General features: G+C 44.1%; 1 protein-coding gene across 3 annotated transcripts in view; it reads right to left on the minus strand.

Moving 5' to 3' along the window:
• srrm3 (serine/arginine repetitive matrix 3) overlaps window positions 1-20325 on the minus strand; it is an 86382-nt gene that overhangs the window by 46961 nt on the left and 19096 nt on the right. For all 3 annotated transcript variants that reach the window (XR_002428290.2, XM_036134033.1, XM_012865033.3), the window contains exon 2: window positions 2471-2572. Coding sequence is in view for 2 of the 3 variants with exons in the window: in XM_036134033.1 (XP_035989926.1) it covers window positions 2471-2572 (102 nt within the window). In the remaining variant the exon portion in view is untranslated. The remainder of the gene's footprint in view (window positions 1-2470; window positions 2573-20325) is intronic.

Consider the following 20325-nt stretch of genomic DNA (forward strand, 5'->3'; position numbering starts at 1 on the left):
TCTGACACATACTTTTGGAGAAACTACTGGCAACCTTTCAGAAAACTGAGAAGTAGACTGACAATAGGGCTGGCCCATGGTTCTATAGGACCTTAAGCAGAAATTGATTTGGGGGTCTCACTTCCTGTTCAAAACATCACCAGCAGCAGCTGTTGTACAGATTTGGTAGATTCTGGGAGTCAGGGCCAAGTTTAATTGACTGAACTAAAAAGCAATCATGAATGGTTTTTATTTGCTGAGATGTAGTTGTGAGCACACTGAGCTCGAACAGAAGGAAAAGAATAAAGGTCCGATTCCAATGATGAAGAATACTCTTTTTACTTTTACAAAGTAAACTTGCCAATTTTTTATCTTTTGATTGATCTATGCTGAAGCCATGAAATCAAAACGTAACAGTATTCTCATTCTCTATAGATAAACATTTTAGATCGATGCTCTGTGTTCAGGTATCTAAGGGAGGCACCTGATAATTTGGAAGTGTTAATCATCAGCAAAGCACCGACTGACGTAGATGTCCAAATCATGACTCTAACTCGGTTAACACTGCATCCTTTAAAAGGGAAGTGTTGGAACAGTGGGGGTAAATTCGTTATGAATACGGGCCAGAGCTCAATATCAATCTGTGAACGACAAAACCTGCCCAGTTTGCGTGAGATGGTGAGGAATGTATTTTATTTAGAAACTGTTTGTCATAGCTTCATTTATATCAGACAGACATAATGTGTATGTTTTGGGCTTGTTTACAGACAAGGTTAGAATAAATAAAGAACAGTAACCCTACAAATAGTTAGATTATTCATTTTCTGGAATAGATGCATATCAGAACCCATGGAAAGCACTGATGACCTAAACTCATCTCAGGTCTAATTGACAGGACAGTACAAACGCTTTGTGAATCTTAAGACTGTGCTTTGGTTGGGCCATAAATGTCAATATATTCATCCTTGTGTCACTCTGTCATGCAGCATGCCCCCGTTGTCGGCAGTGTTCCTCATCTCAACATGTTCTAGGTAAATGTCATACACCGCATTATGCACAAAGGAAGGGAGAGTCATTAGCCACGTCTCAGAGGCAGGGAACCTCCCTCGCAGTCATAAGTTCATAGACAGTAGGTCAGGTCGATGTCACTCCACCACCTCTGAATGTGTGATGGACTGGCACAGAGGGCGACCATGCCTACGTCCTGTTGCTCCCATTGCTCCGGATTCTGAGTGGGCTTTGCTGTGGTCTGGGTTATAACTGCATGCACACAATGACTGTCTTTTTTCTTTTTTTATGACGTCTTAATCTAAACTTGTTTGCTTCAGATGAGAGTCTCTCCCTCTCAGCTTCAGCTCAAAGTTTGAGTTCTAAAAACATGAGAATGAGAATTATCTGACAAATCTTTACATTTCTGGCTTCCTACCAAGGAGATCACAAACACTTAAACGTCTCTGCACATTTCTAAGACTCACAAAGAGATAAAGCCAGGGATTCCAATTGAAATGTATTGAACTTTTGCAACAAGTCATTACACACTTCAGAAATGAGGCCCCACTCATCATGGAGATGAGCAAGATATTAACTTCTAGAGGCTCATGACTTAACATGGTGGTAGTAGCATGAAGCTAAGGGTTTGTTTCACAGTTAGAAGCACAGGTACATTGTGTGGAACAATTAAGAAGAAGAAATACCTTCAAACCCCTCAACTTCCCTTCATGTCAATAGCTAGATGGTTGAAACCTGAACCAAACAGATTTTCCAACAAGAAAAGCATGCCAAACACACATTAAAACTGGGTTGAGCTTCTGGAACAGCCTCCACTTCAGCCCTCTTCAGAAGTGGATGCTTTTCTTGAAGCTTAGACCATGCTAAGAAATCGATAAATTCAAATGAGCGTTTAACATTTTTAATAGGATGAGTGTTCAAATGTCCAAGCTGACGCCAGAAGCTTGTTAATGGTTGTAAAAAGTGTATGTTGTCTCGGCAACTTGCTAGAGGACATTTATGCAAAAATTTGTGGGTGTTTACTTATATACAAATATAAAATTTTTAACATGTGTGGACTAGAAATGTATTTCCATTCAGTACAAAGGTGTGCACCACGTTCCGTTTTCTTTTTTCTTTTTTTTCTTCTTTTTTTTTTAAAACACAGAGGCTCTGTGCAATACAACTCTTCCATCCTGGAAATGGATGATTCAAATTCATTGTTAAAAACCTAAATTAAATATGACATTCATACCCACCATTAGTGTATGAAACCTTCTGTGGCTAACTATAAAGACAGGAGAGGTAAAAGAATGCAAAAGTGAAATTTTGACATTTATATTAAACATCTAGGTTTTTTTGATTGGGTCTGGTTTAACAATTTATGCACAATCTTCTGTAATGTCCAACATTTTCTTAGGTTTTTATTATGCAAATGAGCAGAAAATGAACCGATCAGATAAGACAGACATTTTCAGAATCAGCTTGATATGATGGAACTTACACAGGTTGCGTGTGGGAGCCCTCTCTCGTGATAACACCCTCCTTGTCCATCAGCATTTGTCTGAACGTGCTCACTTTCTGCCGGATCTCCTCCTCAGTGTACCTGAAGATGTGAGAAAAAACAGAAACACATTTACAGCTTACAGCTTTGACTTCTGGGCTCAGAGACAATAACTTTTAATAACAGTAATAATTGCAGCAGGAGCACTGGGAAACTTTGTTCCTCATCTTTGCCAGACGCTTGCATAGTAGACGTCACATCACCTGCTTATGCACGACGCCTGAACAGAGGCAAAGATTCCGATCTGATCAGGTTTTGACCCAAAACTGCGGTCAGCCAAACCATGCCCATTCTGATGAGTCACTGTCGAGCTTGCACAACGCATCATGTTTTATTTCTGCAAGGCAGCGTTGTGATTCGCTGAGCCGAGAGGAACTGTGGGGCACCGCGAGGAGCTCTCAGCAAGCAGATTCAGACAGAATTAAGCACACTACCACAGATCGGCACAAAAAACATTCCCTTATGTGTCACACGGAAGATTTCTGTTATCTCAACATCGTTTTTTAAATTTCAGGCTAGCTGTGGTTATTGGTGCAACCTTAGAATACAAAAATGCTTTGTTATCCTGCTGCCGTTCCTTTATGGTAAAAGGAGAACAAATAATTAGCTGTTGGGAAATATTGTTCATGCATACAACCTTGGGCTACATTATGAGGTTGTGAGTAAGAGTACCATAATAGCAGCTGCTGTGTGCTATTACTAACCTGACCCTTGCCAGACGGATGTCGCTCCGCCTAGCTTCACTCACATCCATCTGGGACATTTCCCATAGAGAGTGATTTCTCCAACCAATTTTATTTTCTAGCCAATCAGGACGCAGGGCTGGAGTTTCATAGATGTGACGTAGTGGAGAAGCGACCGTGACGTGAGACTGTTTTTATTTAGACAGCAATGACAGCTCGCATCGAGGAAGCAAGCGTTAACATTGATGCTGCTATTTCTTCCGTGTTGTCCAATCTACCTAATATTGTTTCATTAAAAGAACATCAGAGAACGGCTCTGAAGGCTTTTGTTGGTGAAAACGATGTTTTCGCCCTTCTCGACCGGATTTGGCAAGTTTTGTTTTCCGGGGCGCGCCCGTGGCGGAGGCAGACGCGCCCAGGAGCGGTCGACGCGGTCGGCCCGAGATCGACTCCGACCTGCGGCGCTTTGCCGCCTGTCTTCCCCCCTCTTCCTGTCAGCTCACTGTCAATAAAACGTGTGCCACTAGAGCTGCAAACACATTTAAAAAAAAAAAAAAAAGTTTTGTTTTTTCCTGCGTTGCTCTCACAGCGTCACGGGTTGGCTTCGGTGTGAGTGGTTGAAATAGCACGTCGATAAAGATGACAGACAAGTGGCTTATCCAATCATATGCAAGGATTTTTGATAAGGCCCAGCCTTCAATAAAGGCAATTCCTATGGAGAGGTCCCAGATGGATGTGAGGGAAGCTAGGCGGAGCGACATCCGTCTGGCAAGGGTCAGGTTAGGCTATTGTAGCAAGCTGTTCAAAACAGAGCTATACAAGACTATGCCCTTACAGTACTTGAACCCCAGAGTGTGGAGCATATTGGACTTTCCTCTGTTTTTAGATCGTTTCACAATCTTTTTTTTTTTCTCTCTTCCAAACAGTTAATAGTTGAGTGTTTTTCCAAAAGTGCACTTAAACACATTTACCTGGTTCCTAAAAATTACAAAAAGTTGAAAAGGAGTCAGAAAATTATGGTCCATTCTTTAGAAACCAGCTCCTGGAAAGGATTCAATAGCCACACAGGCTCACTGAGAATCTACCCTAAAAGCTTTCCCTCTGCTCTTACAGAAGTGGAAACACAGCGCAATAACACCATGTTCTAAGTACACGTGATATTATACACCAAGGCGGTAGTAGTTTTTCAAAAGGGTATGTGTGACATACAGTGCAAGTTTTTGGAGCAAGTCGCTACTAGTTTTGTAGATTCACAGTCTTAAATGTTGACTGTTTTTTTTTTTTTTTTAAATAACATAATATTCAGGTCTTACCACAGATTTTAAACAACTTCAGCTCTGGAGCTTGACCGGGTCATTCTAACACAGTGGGAACCCCCCTAGTGCAGGGGTTAAAGTTCTCCGTCGCTGCGACGGATAATCTTTTATTATTGCCAATGTTGAATCCTTAGCACCACACCGATGGCCTACCCCATACCAGGACATTAGCCAATCAGAAAGAGCGTAGGGCGGGTCTTTGCAAAGTTGACATCTACCAGACTGAGCTTCATCGGTGTTCAATCATTTTAACATTTGGAAAAGCATCTCAAACTGACCACAGATGCATGAATGAAAGTAGCGGTAGTCAATGGTTTTCTTTGGATTTATGCAAACCAGCAAGTCAGGAAGTGCAGTGGATTGACCATCAACAACTTCCATTGGTAAGCAGTCTGTCGCTGCTCCTGCAGTTAATTAATGAATTATTTCAACCTGTGGCCATGTCACCTTTCACCGTTTATTGACTGGCTTCCAGCAACTCAGCTGATAAACGCAGCGACCAACCAGGGTCCTCCTCATTATTCGCTATTACGTCTTATTTAAAACTCGAAGAGTGAAGCGCTACCTCAGGCTAATTTAGCATGAGGCGCTTTTTTTTTTAAGAAAGATTGGAATGTGAAACGATGTCCCGCATTTGACTGGGTCCGATTTGGAAAAAGTAAAAAAAAAAAATAATAATTTCACCTGCGCTTTTCTGAAGCAAATAAGGCAGAGCTGCAGTCAGAGCGGCTATCAGTCAATAAGCAGCGGCTCCACCTGATGAGCCGCTGTGCACCAAGACACTTAATAAAATGACAAGGATTTTGATGTGTACAGATTTTTAAGGAAACGACATAAAAAAATAAACTGCAGCTACAACATGGACTGGAGAGCGGGTTCTAACTGGGTGAGGCCAGAGGTGATTCTCAAATTCTCAGAGAGCTTTTATGAAGCTATTTATTTATTTTTACAAGGAGTGGAGCGCGATGTGAAGCTTCACTGTAGAAGCAAGTCGTACTTGAACCAGCTGAGAAAGCCTCCTGTCTGTGGATCTTTGGACTCATTTTATTCCAACCCCAAAACACCTGCCAGACAGACAGTACTGCAGCCAAGATTACTTTAAACAATATTTAACTTTACGAAATACATTAACATTTTGCTAATTAAAAATGTTCATATTTAAAAGCAAGTTATGTTTTTTCTGATAAACTTTGAGCAATTTTATTAAACTTTTTAAAAATGTAACATCCCATCCTTCATCGATTTTCTATACCGACTTTTCCCTACAGGTGTGACATCAAGGCGTATCTGATGGGGAAACGCAGCTCGACGTCACACAGGGTCATTGGGGGTGGGGGCTCGTCCATCCTGGACAGGTCTCCAGTCACAGGGCTAAGATTTAACAGTTTTATTAAACTTCAAAAAAGCTAAATATTGCCTTTTTACAAACTCATGAGTTGTGATACTTAATTGCTGTGCAATAACGGGCAAAGCAGAGACTGATTATTGTAATGTGCGATCTGTGTTAAACTAAAATGTATCACGTGATCATATGTTGGTTATGTGTCCTGCATTGTCCAGGCTGTGGTTGGCCTTGTATGATCATAGGATTAATTTATATTGAATGTGGCAGGGAGCCAGTGAAGTTAATGTTCAGATCTGAAGTAGATGATGTAATGATGAAGCTGCTGTCTTTTGTACTAGTTGTAGTTTATGCAGGTTTTTCTGGAGGACAGGGGGTGAAGGGAGCTGAAATTGTAAAATGGACTCTGGACCAGTTTGGAAGAACTTGATGCTGCAAATATGAAAGTTAACCAGGTGATGTTCTGGATGTGGAAAGTGAAGGAGAGGATGGGAGGCTGTCCAGCATGGCATCAAGGCTCTGAAGCTAAAAGGTGGCAGAGATACGGGAATTGTCATTGCATATTGTAAAACTACCAGATTTGGTTAAAGTTGACTTTAACCAAAGTGAGGTAACTAATATGCCATTATTTCCACTGTCTCAGGAATATATGGGCTGACTAGAAAAAAATTTCAGTCAAACTGATTATTTTTGCTTTAACCCATGCCCTAGTGCCAAATACTTGGCAACCTGCAGCCCCCATCCATCTTCCTGCCAACTCTAATCAACCTCCCTGTCATGCCCAGACCATGATGCTGCCAAGACATGTTCTTTCAACAAGGGCATGGTGTATTACGAGTCATGTGCAGTGTAAGTTTTTCATCCCACATAGCATTTTGCATATATGCCATAATTGTGATCTACTTTCTCTCACACATAATCCCAACAAAGTACATTGAGGATTGGGGTTGTAACTAATGGGGAAGATGTGCCGAAATTTAAAGAGTATAATAGACCTGCAAGACCCTGTAGACACAGCTTTGCAACCTGACATCTGTGGGTCCACACATGTTTCTCCAATATCCTAAATCATATTTAGAGAGAAAAAAATTATATTTTAGACTCAGATCTGTCTAGAAGTGATGAAGATCTGAGTTTCCAATACTTTAAGTAGTAGATGCAGATGAAACAGAAAAAACTGACCCTAGACTTGAATATGCAACAACCAATGTTTTGTGGCACTTAATCATTTTGTAAGTAACTGTCATGTAAAATAATTAAATGGTACCTTTAAATGTAGGCTTAGAGAATGCTTTTATTCCTGACATGTCATCCTTTCTGTTTACATCCTGGCAATTAAGAGGGGCTCACGGTGTCAGAAAAATTCTCACTCTGTCTGAACTGAGGCCTGTCATTATACATAAACAACAGACGTTTGCATCAGTAGTAGAAAACATCTGAGACGAGAGCTGGACAAACTTGCAGTGAAAGACAGAGGAACAAGCTTCTGCTTTTGGCATCAGATTGTTCTTCCTTCGTTTTAGCTGCAGGGATCAGTCCTTCAACCTGACTTGTAAACGAACCATTAACGTATAGCAGCACAGAAATAGCATTAGTCTTGGGGGGGATTGCTTCTCTCAGGATGTAGCAGTGACTTACACACATTCTGAGCTGGTCTCTATCAGCAGCATGAAGGTGTGGAGAATGAGATTAAGAGAAGGGTGGTGGCGATCAAAAATAGCTGGGAGATATTTCAGCAGATGGGAAGCGGACCAGTGTGACAGCGCCGTCCGGTCCAGCAGTATAACAATCTCTCAGCCCAGCAGATGTCAACTCAGCACAACGGAGGGCCCAAACCAACACTTTATATTCATGGCTTTCTGTTCACATCACCATACATTAGCTGAAGCTCTGCAGCCGTCGTGCTGCACCCTCAGATGTTGCTCTGTGGATCGAAGAAGGGTACATAATGCTAAGTATTTAACTCATTGGTTCTGGCCAAACAGTTGCCATGCCTGCGAGAGTTTTGCCTTTACACTGCAGGATTTTAAGCATTTGCATTGAGCCCTGTTGACAACAAAACATCAGAGGCGAGGATAGAGTTTGAGGAGTTTGTTGACATGCAGAATCAGTTTCTTTCTCATCCTCCTCTCCTCTGCCCGAGTGCCTCATTCTAAACAATGGAGTTCATTAAATGCGAGTTGTGTGTTACAAACAGAAAGTTTGTGCCTCGTATAAATGCTAACAAAAGACTTCAGATCTGGATTTACATACACTATATAAAACGAGAAAAATGAAGACTGACATTTAATTAGCTGGTTGGCAAGCCTGAGAGCACCAACCCAACTGTGAGGTGACAGGGAAGTAGTATCATGAAAGTTAAAGCCTGGGAGCTAATGTGTCTCCCAAATGGACGATTAGCCGCATACAGCAGTTGCAAGAAAACAGAGTCAACGTTTTGGAGTGGCCATCAAGAAGACCTCTCCTGCCCAAGGAATGGACCAAAATTACAGCATACTATTGTGAAAAGCCCGTGGAAGGGTAAAAAATTGTCATAAGACATGATAATGGTGTTTGCTTGTTTTTTAAATACAGTATATGTAAACATTAATTTTCCCTGTATGGGCCTGATGGACCCTGAGACTTTTTACAGCTATGTATTGCAATTGAAGTCAGGCAAAAATCCAAATTGAGCTCCAAATTAACTTGCGTAAATGGCCACATATGGATATTTGTCAGATGCTATTAGGATATGCTCCCTGAATCCACATGTCTCTCCGGTGCATGTTTAATTAGCACTTCTTTTAGCAATAAAGGTATCCACCTCCTCCCAAATGCACCGTCTGCTACGTTCGGAAAACGAGCAATTATTTTCAACAAAATCAGATACTGTGAAATAGTCAAATATTTAACTTATCTTGTCACTTGTGTATTTTCATAATTGTGTGAGGGCCTGCCATTTTACAAAGGCAACATAAATTATTCTTGACTCAGTGCCTGCAGGACACAGGGATTTCCAGGGATTTGGGAGGACATTGATCTGGACAAGGTCTTTCCGTGCCACTGTAGCCATGAAAAATCACCACGATTAAAGAGCTTGATTAGAATAATTACACATATTTGAGGACTCAGATTTCCCCCATTGACTCCCAATTCAGAAAAGTTATGGTTGCGGCCTCCAGACCGTTCTTATGGTAATAGGCATTGATTCAAGGAGAACAGCCGATGTGTGGGGCAAGCTTGTGCTCCTTCAAACTGCCAGCGAGTGGCTGTGATTGAGGTCTGATAAGCTATTTTTCCTAAGCTGTCCCCAGACATAGCTGTGCACCTGTGAGACTCTGCAAGCATCTGTTGTAGTTAGCAAGGCTGAAAGGCTCTGGGAACATGGGAAGCCAAATCTGACCATCCCTGTATTTCTATTTCATGGACAGAATTAAAATGACCTGCCAAGTGAAACAGTAAAATGGTTTAACTCGAGTGGAGAGGATTTTCAATTGATGCTCTCCACAGTCATAAATTTTCTGGTTAGATAACAGACCCTGGGAAGACCCGAAAGAAAGGGTAGGAAAGACAGAGCCAATCTTTCTCCCTCTTTAGAAAGCTGTCTTCTTCACCTCACATATAGTGCAAGCTGATCAATAGCTTAGGCTGCACACTCTACAAATTACATTTGTTCATCTCCTCTAATACTATGAGGTAAGATCACTTCCAAAATAGACTTGTACATAAAAGGACAGATGTGTGCATATAAGTCAGAATTGTGCATAACAAACATTTGTAAACTCATAATAATTGAAATCTCATGCAAAAGATACAACATACAGTTTAAATAGTTACAACTTCAATAACTAAAAAAATCCAAATTTCAAGTTTAAATTTGTGCTTTACTCTTTACAAACAGCAGCGGCTGCTTGAGAATACAGATTTTTTCTTTGAGAATACGAATTCACAACAGTGGTCTGACGTGACGGTTTTGAAGGCTGGTTAATGGAGCACAGAGTGCGAAGATAGGAGCCGCGCATGCGTTCTGCAGACTGACCGTCTCAGAATGCACCGTGGCCGCAGCTTGATTCGAGACAGCGCAGAGATCACAGTGGTAAGTTAAGCACTCCCTTTTCTGCTGCTGTTCTTCAAAAGTACGTTTTCAGATCATTTGAGGTGAGAACATTATACTTTTAAGCTTCCCTATTTACAGAGTTGGTGCGTAATTTAAAAAAAAGAGTCTGAATTATTTGTTTTGTGTTTATCAGACTGACGCGTGTTGCTTTATTAACTCAATAATTGCTGGAATAAATTGTAAATGTCTCCCAAGGATGACAGCAGCATATAAAATAGGGCTGGACGATAATTTAATAACAATATATATCAATCAAAAGATGTGTGGCACAATAGGGGAAAAAAGGGTCGATAAAAGTTGGTTATAGAGACAGTTTTCCTTCCTTCCTCTTAGCCTATTATATTAGTCGATGCTGCAGTCACTGCTTCCTCTCAACCAATCATAATCGCGGACCCAGGCACAACGTCACAAAGCGCCACCCTCTCAAAACACAACACAGAGCATGTGAATATGCCGCAGCAAGTTGCGGCGGAGGAAATTGTCCCAAAACGGGGTTTTACTATTTCGCCAGCCTGACAGAAATGCCTTTAACATTTTTATTCACATATTTCGTTTTTTCATGCTACATTGAAGTATTTAATCATGTTTTAATAACACCAATTTTCCACGCTGCTTCGATGCAGACGACCTCCTGTCGGCTGGTTTTGATGAAGACAAATCTTCATCACATTTCCTGGCGAAAAAAATTAACCATAAACTACTTCTTAAACACAGTTGACCTCTCCATATTTCAGAACTACACATGGCACTGGTCTTTGGTACAGTGGGTTAGGTGTTTGGCTACCAATCAAGAGGCTGCAAGATCAAAACCCAGAATGCCAAATACAGAGTTTTTTTTTTTTCCCCTTTTTTTTTTTTTTTTTTTTTTTTAAATACAGAGTTTTACATCTTTACCCAACATTTAATTTTCCGTCCATCCGTCCGTTTTCTTCCGCTTATCCGGGGTCGGGTCGCGGGGTAGCAGCTTCAGTAGGAAGGCCCGGACGTCCCTCTCCCCAGCCACTTGGGCCAGCTCCTCCGGGGGAATCCCTTTTAATCTTCTGTCACCTTTAATACAGCCCGAACCGTAGGGTCTACCCCCACAAACTATATATCGAAACTTGCATCTCGATGCTGCAAAGTGTGCTTTTTGTACTTGATGCCATTTCCAGTTACGGACGGTTGGAACAAAATTAGCAAAAGAACACCGAAAAATTTCCATTTTCAACACTCTACTATGTCGTCATGCTTTCACCTACGAACGCAGTTTAACTTCCAGTTTGTAGATATATCTTTGACCTATTCAGAAGTGAAAACGGTATGTTGATATCTTTTATCATTTTATCATCACGCCATTTCAAGTTACCATGGTGACAAAATTATCCAAAAAACACCAAACAACTTCAGCCTACTCGCTCAATTTTCACTCTACGTACACAAATTATACATCAAAACGTAAGTATTTTTTGTCTGGATTCAGGAAATGTAACCCTCATTGGTGTAGGATTTATAGATTTTTCGCAAATCACCTCAGACCGGCAACAACCCCAAAGAAAAAATTTACCAAAAAACACCAAAACAACTTCAGCCTACTCGCTCAATTTTCACTCATCGTACACAAATTATACATCAAAACGTAGGTCTTTTTGTCTGGATTCAGGAAATGTAACCCTCATTGGTGTAGGACTTATACATTTTTCTCTTCACGCGATTTCAGGTTATCCTGGTGACAAAATTATCCAAAAAACACCAAACAACTTCAGCCTACTCGCTCAATTTTCACTCTACGTACAGAAATTATACATCAAAACGTAGGTATTTTTTGTCTGGATTCAGGAAATGTAACCCACATTGGTGTAGGACGTATGTATTTTTCGCAAATCACCTCAGACCGGCAACAACCCCAAACCCTCCGCATTCATTTCCTATGGAGAGGTTTTGAAAAATGCCATCTGCAAATCCAAAACACTCATGTTTTCATGATTTTTTTTACGCCTCTATACTCATTTTTCCAGCAAAAACCCATAGATTGTCTTGTTCTTTGACCCGTTACGAAATAAACGCATAAAAAATTACGTCTCTACCATTAACGGTTCCCGAAAGATCGAGCGCTGTTCGAGGCAAAGTATTCCATTCTAATCCAATTATATACACTCTGACTCATGTCTCTGCGTGCTGCAGACAGCCAGCCAGGGCCGGTCCCAGCCATAAGCAAACTAAGGGGCCGCTTGGGCCCACTGCTGCAAGGGGTGGGGGGCAAATGTTTTTTGTTTTTTTTGTACAAGTAACAATTAAATAACTTGAACAACTGATATAAATGAATGATGATAAAGGAATCTATTTAACATGTTGTGTGACAGTTTGTATTCAGACATTTTAAAAAAACTTTAAAGTATTTTATGTATTGTTTATTAATTTATTTTATATTAATACATAACCTCCCCCTTTTCCTGTCAAATCCTGCCACAAGCATTTCACTGGCTCTCCTTATTATCGAAAACTTTGTGTAATGAGAGGTAAGGGACACCCCCTATTGGGATAGAATGGCACCTTTTGACACCCACTGCATTGGCTGTGATGAATGTAGGAATCTGAAATTCGCACAGTCACTTCCTCTTAACATTTTTAAATTTTCCAGTGATTATCAGCCATGAGTCACTTTTCTGTCCCATTTTGGATTTCACATGCTTTCCTATTGGCCCTTGGACTCCAACAGGACCTGGCAGGATGCCCAGACACGACCCCCCCCCCCCCCCCCCCCCCCCCCCGGCCAATACAGCACCACCCACCTATGGGAAATTACGCTACACACAATTTTGGTCAAATGTTGAGTTCTGGGCCCAGATTTGGTGAGGCTGAGTTGCTAAAGGAGGCCAATCTGACCTATGGCCTTTGGTGAGCTTTGGTGACATTAAGTATTGGCACCCTTTTTGAGCCACTTCCCAGTACAGGATTTGGACCAAACTAACAGAGTACCATCACCCAGTCATACTGGACACAACCATGTTAGCGGCTAACGGTTAGCATGTTGCTAACTGGAAGTAGCTCTAGGAAGGTCTCACCAACTACTGCTTCACAGAGTTTGTACTTCCTTTTGTAGTTTGTAATGCCTTTAACATTTTTATTCACATATTTCATTTTTTCATACTACATTGAAGTATTTAATCATGTTTTAATAACACCAATTTTCCATGCTGCTTTGATGCAGACCTTCTCCTGTCAGCTGGTTTTGATAAAGACAAATCCTTTTCACTCAGAAGATTTGATTTAAAATCCCCAAGCAATAAAAGCCTACAACCAAGGAACTCGGAAGCTTTGCCTTTGACGGTTATGCGCACCACAAGGCAGGCGCCTTCTTCAATTTCTTTAGAAATTGAACGTTTCTAGTGTGGATCATGTTACCATCCCCAGATTTGATCTCTGGCCAAAAGAAACACACTTGCAACTTTCTATGCACCAACCCGGTGGCAGTCTTGCAGCTCTGTTCTAGTGATAAGACGAACAGCTTTAGAGCAGCCCAATTTAAGGCCATTGGCAACAGTAGCCACACACCTCTTTCTATGCTACCCAAATGTGATTATGGAACACTTTTTTATATTGGAGGTTTATGACATGGAGGAGCCAGTAAAAAAAGGCAAAGAAAACCTTTGTTCATAGTGGGAAGGAAGAGAAAACGAGAATCGGGTTGGGACAGGGCTCACGGAAGAGTCAATATGGGCAAGGCATTTACTCCGTGGTGAGGCCTCAAACAACAAGCATTCAAAACTGATGCAGACCTGGTAATGTTGTTATTGGACTTGTACCATATGCTAACCCTGGTTGCGATTTGCCGGGGGGGTGGGAGGGATTTACCCCCTCTCTTTTTGTGACGTCCCCCCCTCTGGTCATTCATGTTTTATCCCTGGGGGGGATACAATCCCTCCCCCCCTCTGGTCTGAATAAGTAATATTATGGATTTTTAAAAATGTATATAAATTAGGGCTGTCAGTTTTAACACGTTATTAACGCGTTAGACCACAACGGCGAAATTTTTTTTGTCGCCGTTAATTGCGCGTCAAAACACACACACCGTTACCTAATGTTTTTTCCCCGCCGTGCTCTCCGCAGTGTGTCTCTTTTATCCTCTGTGCTTTTCGTAGTTTCAAGAGCGCTAGAGACTGTAGCAAAACAGACCCGCGCTCATTGTTGCACAGACTGTTTAATTCAAGCGACTTTTGGCTTGTTTTATTCTAAAGGCGCTTGTAAATTTCATAAGTGAAAATGGGTTGCGTTGTTTTTGGGCACGTTTCTGAAAGTGAAATCGCTTATTTGGGCTCTAAAATAGGTGATGAAACAGCAGTTATTAAGAGACCTGCCTGCACTAGACACTTTGTATCCAGCTGAAATATCCCTCCGCCATAGGAGCCGACGGTAGTAAAGGCAGACAGAGCAACTCTGCACGTGTTTTCTGCAGTTTACGGTGATAACTGCTGAAAGTAGATTACTTGGTGCAGATCACCATTTTGAGCAGACATTGGTTCTGAAGATGAGTTTTTAACATGCTGATAACATTGCAGAAACCCAACCCACAAACCGTACTTTAATGCTTATTAATTGGTTTTCTCTGTATCTGACAAACTAAGGCTGAATTACGTTGCCAAACGAAGGACCTGGAGTTACTAAACAGTTGCTAAACAGTCTCATTCAGGGCACTAAGCTCCTGCTCAGTTGCAAGCAAAGTGTAAAACTGGAATGACCTGGAAATTTTAAACCGTTTTCCAGGCTTAAACTGTATGAATATTGATATAAACAGCAAGCAAAAATATTGTTGTTGGTGTGAAAGCTCAGAATTAGATGTGTGGGAGAGAGAGTGAAAAAACAAACAATAAAACTTAGGACTTTATTTGTCAGGATTCTCTGTGCTGCTCTACTCTAACTCTATTCCTCAGGTGTGTCTGGTTGGCTGAGGAGGCGTGGCCCACACCTGCAGCTCGTTGCAGGCGGCTTCCTCTGGCTTCTTAAGCAGAGCGCTGACAGATGGAAGACGCCAGAGCCTTAACCAGTCGTGGTACGACGTGGCCTCTGTCCCTACGCTCGGACACCAGCTTGTGAGTTTTTGCTCTTCGTTTTTTGACTAATTTTTGGATCTCTGTTTGCCTCAGATTTTTGTGCTTGGATGCACTCACCCGTCTTGACGTCTCGTTCCGAAGAAACAGACCAGCAGAACCGCCTGCTCAGATTTTGCTCTGGCGCTCCCCTCATACTTCCTGGATGTTACCCAGCGAGGCCTGAGTTCCCCTCTCCCGGTTCCTGCTGGTTCTGCATTCACTCTGGTCAATCCATCTGTCAACCGTTGCCGACGAGGTTCGCTCAGGATCCCTCGCCAGTTACATCAGCCGTCCTCAGCCACCAGCCGCCTAACTCCAGCTGAGTAGAATCATAGAGTATTCCCGACGCTACTTCTTCCCGGTTAGGTCCGCCCGGCTAAATGGTAAGCAGCGCACTTCTAGCAATTCCCCTGGTTCAACTTTCAGAGTTTCTGACTTCCTCTTTCTTACAGACTCGCCAGCCTTGACGTTCTGACCCAGCCGACTCACCCGTAGTCCCGTCCATAGATCTGCCTGTTTCTTAAAATAAACATCTTAAAACTGTGCTTTGCCTCCCGATCGTATCTGCATGTGGGCTCGTCACCTGAAAACCATGACAGAAGAAGGCTCTGGCCACCAAAGTCCAGCGGATACGTTCGGGCGGCAGTTAGCCGCACAGCAAGAGCAGATGCAGTCGCTAGGTTTAGCCGTCAATTCAACACAGGAACAGCTTCATGGATTAGCCGCTCAGTTTAGCCAGCTCATGGACACAGTTACTTCCGCGATGACGTCGCCTGTCACTCAAAACATTAGCACCCCGCCTCCCGTCGCTCCGAGCACTGATAATCAGCTTTGGGCTCCGCCACTTGAGGGCGCGTCACCTAGTCCGGAGAAATTCTCTGGTGACCATGGGAGTTGCGGAGGCTTCCTTTTTCAGTGTAAACTGGTGTTTAACCGATCCCCCCAGACTTTCGCCTCAGATGAGGTTAAGATATCTTATGTATTACGACTCCTAACAGGTAAGGCACTTAGTTGGGCTGAGGCTCGATTCCCTGATTGTCAGTCATTCGGGGTTACTTTTCAGGAATTCGTTACCGAGTTTAAGACTATTTTTTCGCCCGAGTTAGATTCGGCTCACCAGTCTCGTCATCTCCTCTCGTTAAGACAGCGCGGTCGACGCGTATCTGACTTCTCAGTGGAGTTTCGTACGGTTGCCGCAGCGGCGGATTGGCAACCAAGACCGTTAAAGGCAGTATTTTTTCAGGCTCTTGATGAATCCCTTAAGGATGAATTAGCCCGGGTGGAGGAACCCGGGGATTTTGAGGATTTTGTGGCGCTAGCTATCCGGTTGGATACCCGGCTACGTAGTCGGAGCCGAGTTAGACCGAACCAAGTCATGCGATCGTCCACCTCTTCCACGCTCACCCATAGGGAACCGCGGTCCGCTCCATCACCTCCCGAACCCATGCAGTTGGGCCAGGTTGGTTTAACCAATAAGGAGCGTCAACAGCGCTTCGCGGGCAACTTATGTCTATACTGTGGAGGGGAGGGTCATTTCCTTAAAGATTGTCCGGTTCGGCCAAAAGATCCAGTCCACCGTTCGTAACGGGGAGAACGGTGGACGTTAGTAGTTCTAGCCCCCGAGTAGTCACTAAGGCGCCATCTCTTTCTCGCTTACATTTACCAGTGACGTTAATGTTTGATCAGGATACTTTCGATGTCTCGGCTCTAGTTGATTCCGGTTCGGACTTCAACCTAATTGACCAAACCGTAGTGGATCAGCTTCGTGTGCCGGTCGAACCTTTACCCGAGCCTCTCCGGGTGTCGTCCTTGGATGGGCAGAGTTTAACCTTAATCACCCATCGCACTCGACCACTAGTAGTGATAGTTTCGGGTAACCACCGGGAACAACTTTCGTTTTTCGTGTTCCCTGTAAAGCGTTCACCCGTTGTTTTGGGTTTAGCCTGGTTAAGTGTCCACAGCCCGCAGTTTAACTGGGCCGAGTCCCGATTAGAATCTTGGTCTCCAGCTTGTCATTCTCGTTGCTTACAATCCGCTCGCCCTGTATCTGTTACCCCTTCCCCTGAGACAGAATCTGGGGACGTTATTGACCTATCGCTAGTTCCGGAAGAATACCACGATCTTCAGAGGGTATTCAGTAAGACTCAGGCTTGTTCACTTCCCCCACATCGCCCTTACGATTGCGCTATTGACCTATTGCCTGGGGCTCCACTACCGGTGAGTCGGCTCTACAACATCTCCAGGTCAGAACGTCAAGCGCTCGAGAAGTATATAGGGGAATCTCTAGCTACGGGGTTAATCCGTCCTTCATCCTCCCCATTGGGCGCCGGGTTTTTTTTCGTTGGTAAGAAGGATGGAACCCTTCGACCCTGTATCGATTATCGAGGGCTTAACCAAATTACCGTTAAGAATAAGTACCCGCTCCCTCTATTATCCTCAGCCCTCGAACCAGTCCAGAATGCTAAGATCTTTACTAAACTTGATCTGCGCAACGCTTATCATTTGGTTCGGGTGAGACAGGGGGATGAGTGGAAAACGGCCTTTAAGACCCCGCTAGGTCACTTCGAATACTTAGTCATGCCTTTTGGTTTGTGCAATGCTCCGGCAGTTTTTCAAGCATTAGTGAACGATGTCCTTCGGGATTTTCTGAATGTTTTTGTTTTCGTCTATCTTGACGATATCCTGATTTACTCTCGTGACCTAGAACAACATAAACAACACGTCCGTCTTGTTCTCCAGCGATTATTAGAGAATCGCTTATTTGTTAAGGCCGAGAAGTGTGCTTTTCACCAGTCTTCTGTTTCCTTTCTTGGTCTGGTTTTAGAGGGCGGACAGGTGAAGTCTGATCCGGAAAAGATAAGGGCAGTGGTGGAATGGCCTATTCCTGAGTCGCGCAAACAGCTCCAACGCTTTCTTGGTTTCGCTAACTTCTATCGGCGCTTTATCAGGAACTATAGTCAGGTAGCATCTCCTTTACATGCTCTTACTTCCCCCAAGGTACCTTATGTCTGGAGTCCAGAGGCCGAGGAGGCTTTCAGTAAACTTAAGGCCCGTTTTTCCCAGGCTCCCATACTAGTTCACCCCGACCCAGCCAAACAGTTTATCTTAGAGATCGATGCCTCTAATACCGGGGTGGGAGCGGTTTTGTCCCAACAGTCGGAGGTTGACTGTAAGTTGCACCCTTGTGCGTTCTTCTCCCGTCGTTTATCACCGGCAGAGCAGAACTATGATGTAGGTGATCGTGAGCTACTAGCTATTAAACTAGCGTTGGAGGAGTGGCGGCACTGGTTAGAGGGATCCGAGCAGCCCATCATAATATGGACAGATCACAAGAACCTCTCCTATCTGCAGTCAGCCCGTCGACTCAACTCAAGACAGGCCCGTTGGTCTTTGTTTTTCTCTCGATTCAACCTCACCATCACCTACAGACCCGGCTCCAGAAATGTCAAGCCTGATGCACTGTCCCGTCTGTTTACATCTTCTGAACAAGAGAGGGAGCCGGAACCGATTCTTCCTCCCACTTGTACTGTTGGAGCGCTGCATTGGGATCTGGAGGACAGAATCAGACAGGCCCAACTCTTAGACCCGGACCCAGGTACAGGGCCACCTGGGCTTAAGTACGTTCCCCAGTCTGTTCGTCCTGAGGTTCTACGTTGGAGTCATGACACGAAGTTTTCCGCCCATCCGGGCATTTATAGAACCCAGTCCCAGGTCTCCCGGCGGTTCTGGTGGCCTTCATGGACTAAGGATGTTAGAGAATATGTTCTCGCCTGTCCCGTTTGCGCCCAGAATAAGTCTTCTACGCAGCCACCTTCCGGTTTGTTAAATCCTCTTCCCATCCCCAGACGTCCATGGTCCCACATAGCGATTGATTTCGTTACCGGTCTCCCCTTGTCCCAAGGTATGTCAACTATCTTGACGGTAGTTGATCGGTTTTCTAAGTCCTGTCATCTTATTCCCATCCGCAAATTACCCAACGCCCTCCAGACAGCCCAGCTTCTTATCAAACATGTGTTCAAACTTCACGGCATCCCTGTTGACATCCTCTCTGACCGGGGTCCTCAGTTTATCTCCCAGGTCTGGCGGCACTTTTGCTCTGCTCTGGGTGCCCGTTATACACTCACCTCTGGATATCATCCTCAGACTAATGGCCAAACGGAACGCATGAACCAGCAATTAGAAACTACTCTCCGCTGCCTGACGTCATCTTCACCCTCTGACTGGAACAAGTTTTTGCCTTGGGTGGAGTATGCCCTCAACTCGCACATCACCTCAGCTACTGGACGTTCACCTTTTGAGGTTGCTTTAGGTTATCAGCCTCCACTTCTACCTACAGATGAACTCAGGATTCCCTTCACCTCCGTAAACGACTACATTGCTCGCTGCCAGGACATCTGGAGAACAACTATCACTGCCCTCACTCGCACCGCGGAGCGGAGCAAGAGGTTTGCCGACCAGCACCGCCGACCAGCTCCTCAGTATCGCCCCGGTCAGAAGGTTTGGTTGTCCTCCAGAGACGTTTTGTCCAACCCATCCGCTAAGAAGCTTGCTCCCCGGTTCACTGGTCCCTATGAGATAGAGACGGTGATTAACCCGAGCACCGTCCGTTTACGTCTGCCCCCTCACTCCCGAGTACACCCTACTTTTCATGTGTCCCAGATCAAGCCCGTTTTGGACAGCAACTTGTGCCCTCCTTCCGGACCCCCTCCACCCTCCCAGGACAGTCAGAACCCTCGGGTTCTCAGGGTTGTGGATGCCCGTCGGCGAGGTAGGGGTCACCAATACCTCGTCGACTGGGAGGGTTGTAGCTCTGAGGAGCGCTCGTGGGTTTCCGCAGCTACTATATTGAATAAGGACTTGATTTCAGATTTTTGGGCTACTCAGCCCAGCACCTCTTCGTCTGGGCCGCCAGGAGGCGGCCGTTGAGGGGGGGGGTAGTGTCAGGATTCTCTGTGCTGCTCTACTCTAACTCTATTCCTCAGGTGTGTCTGGTTGGCTGAGGAGGCGTGGCCCACACCTGCAGCTCGTTGCAGGCGGCTTCCTCTGGCTTCTTAAGCAGAGCGCTGACAGATGGAAGACGCCAGAGCCTTAACCAGTCGTGGTACGACGTGGCCTCTGTCCCTACGCTCGGACACCAGCTTGTGAGTTTTTGCTCTTCGTTTTTTGACTAATTTTTGGATCTCTGTTTGCCTCAGATTTTTGTGCTTGGATGCACTCACCCGTCTTGACGTCTCGTTCCGAAGAAACAGACCAGCAGAACCGCCTGCTCAGATTTTGCTCTGGCGCTCCCCT

The sequence above is a fragment of the Fundulus heteroclitus genome, unplaced genomic scaffold (assembly GCF_011125445.2).
Source record: "Fundulus heteroclitus isolate FHET01 unplaced genomic scaffold, MU-UCD_Fhet_4.1 scaffold_72, whole genome shotgun sequence".
In the NCBI taxonomy this organism is placed as follows: Eukaryota; Metazoa; Chordata; class Actinopteri; order Cyprinodontiformes; family Fundulidae; genus Fundulus; species Fundulus heteroclitus.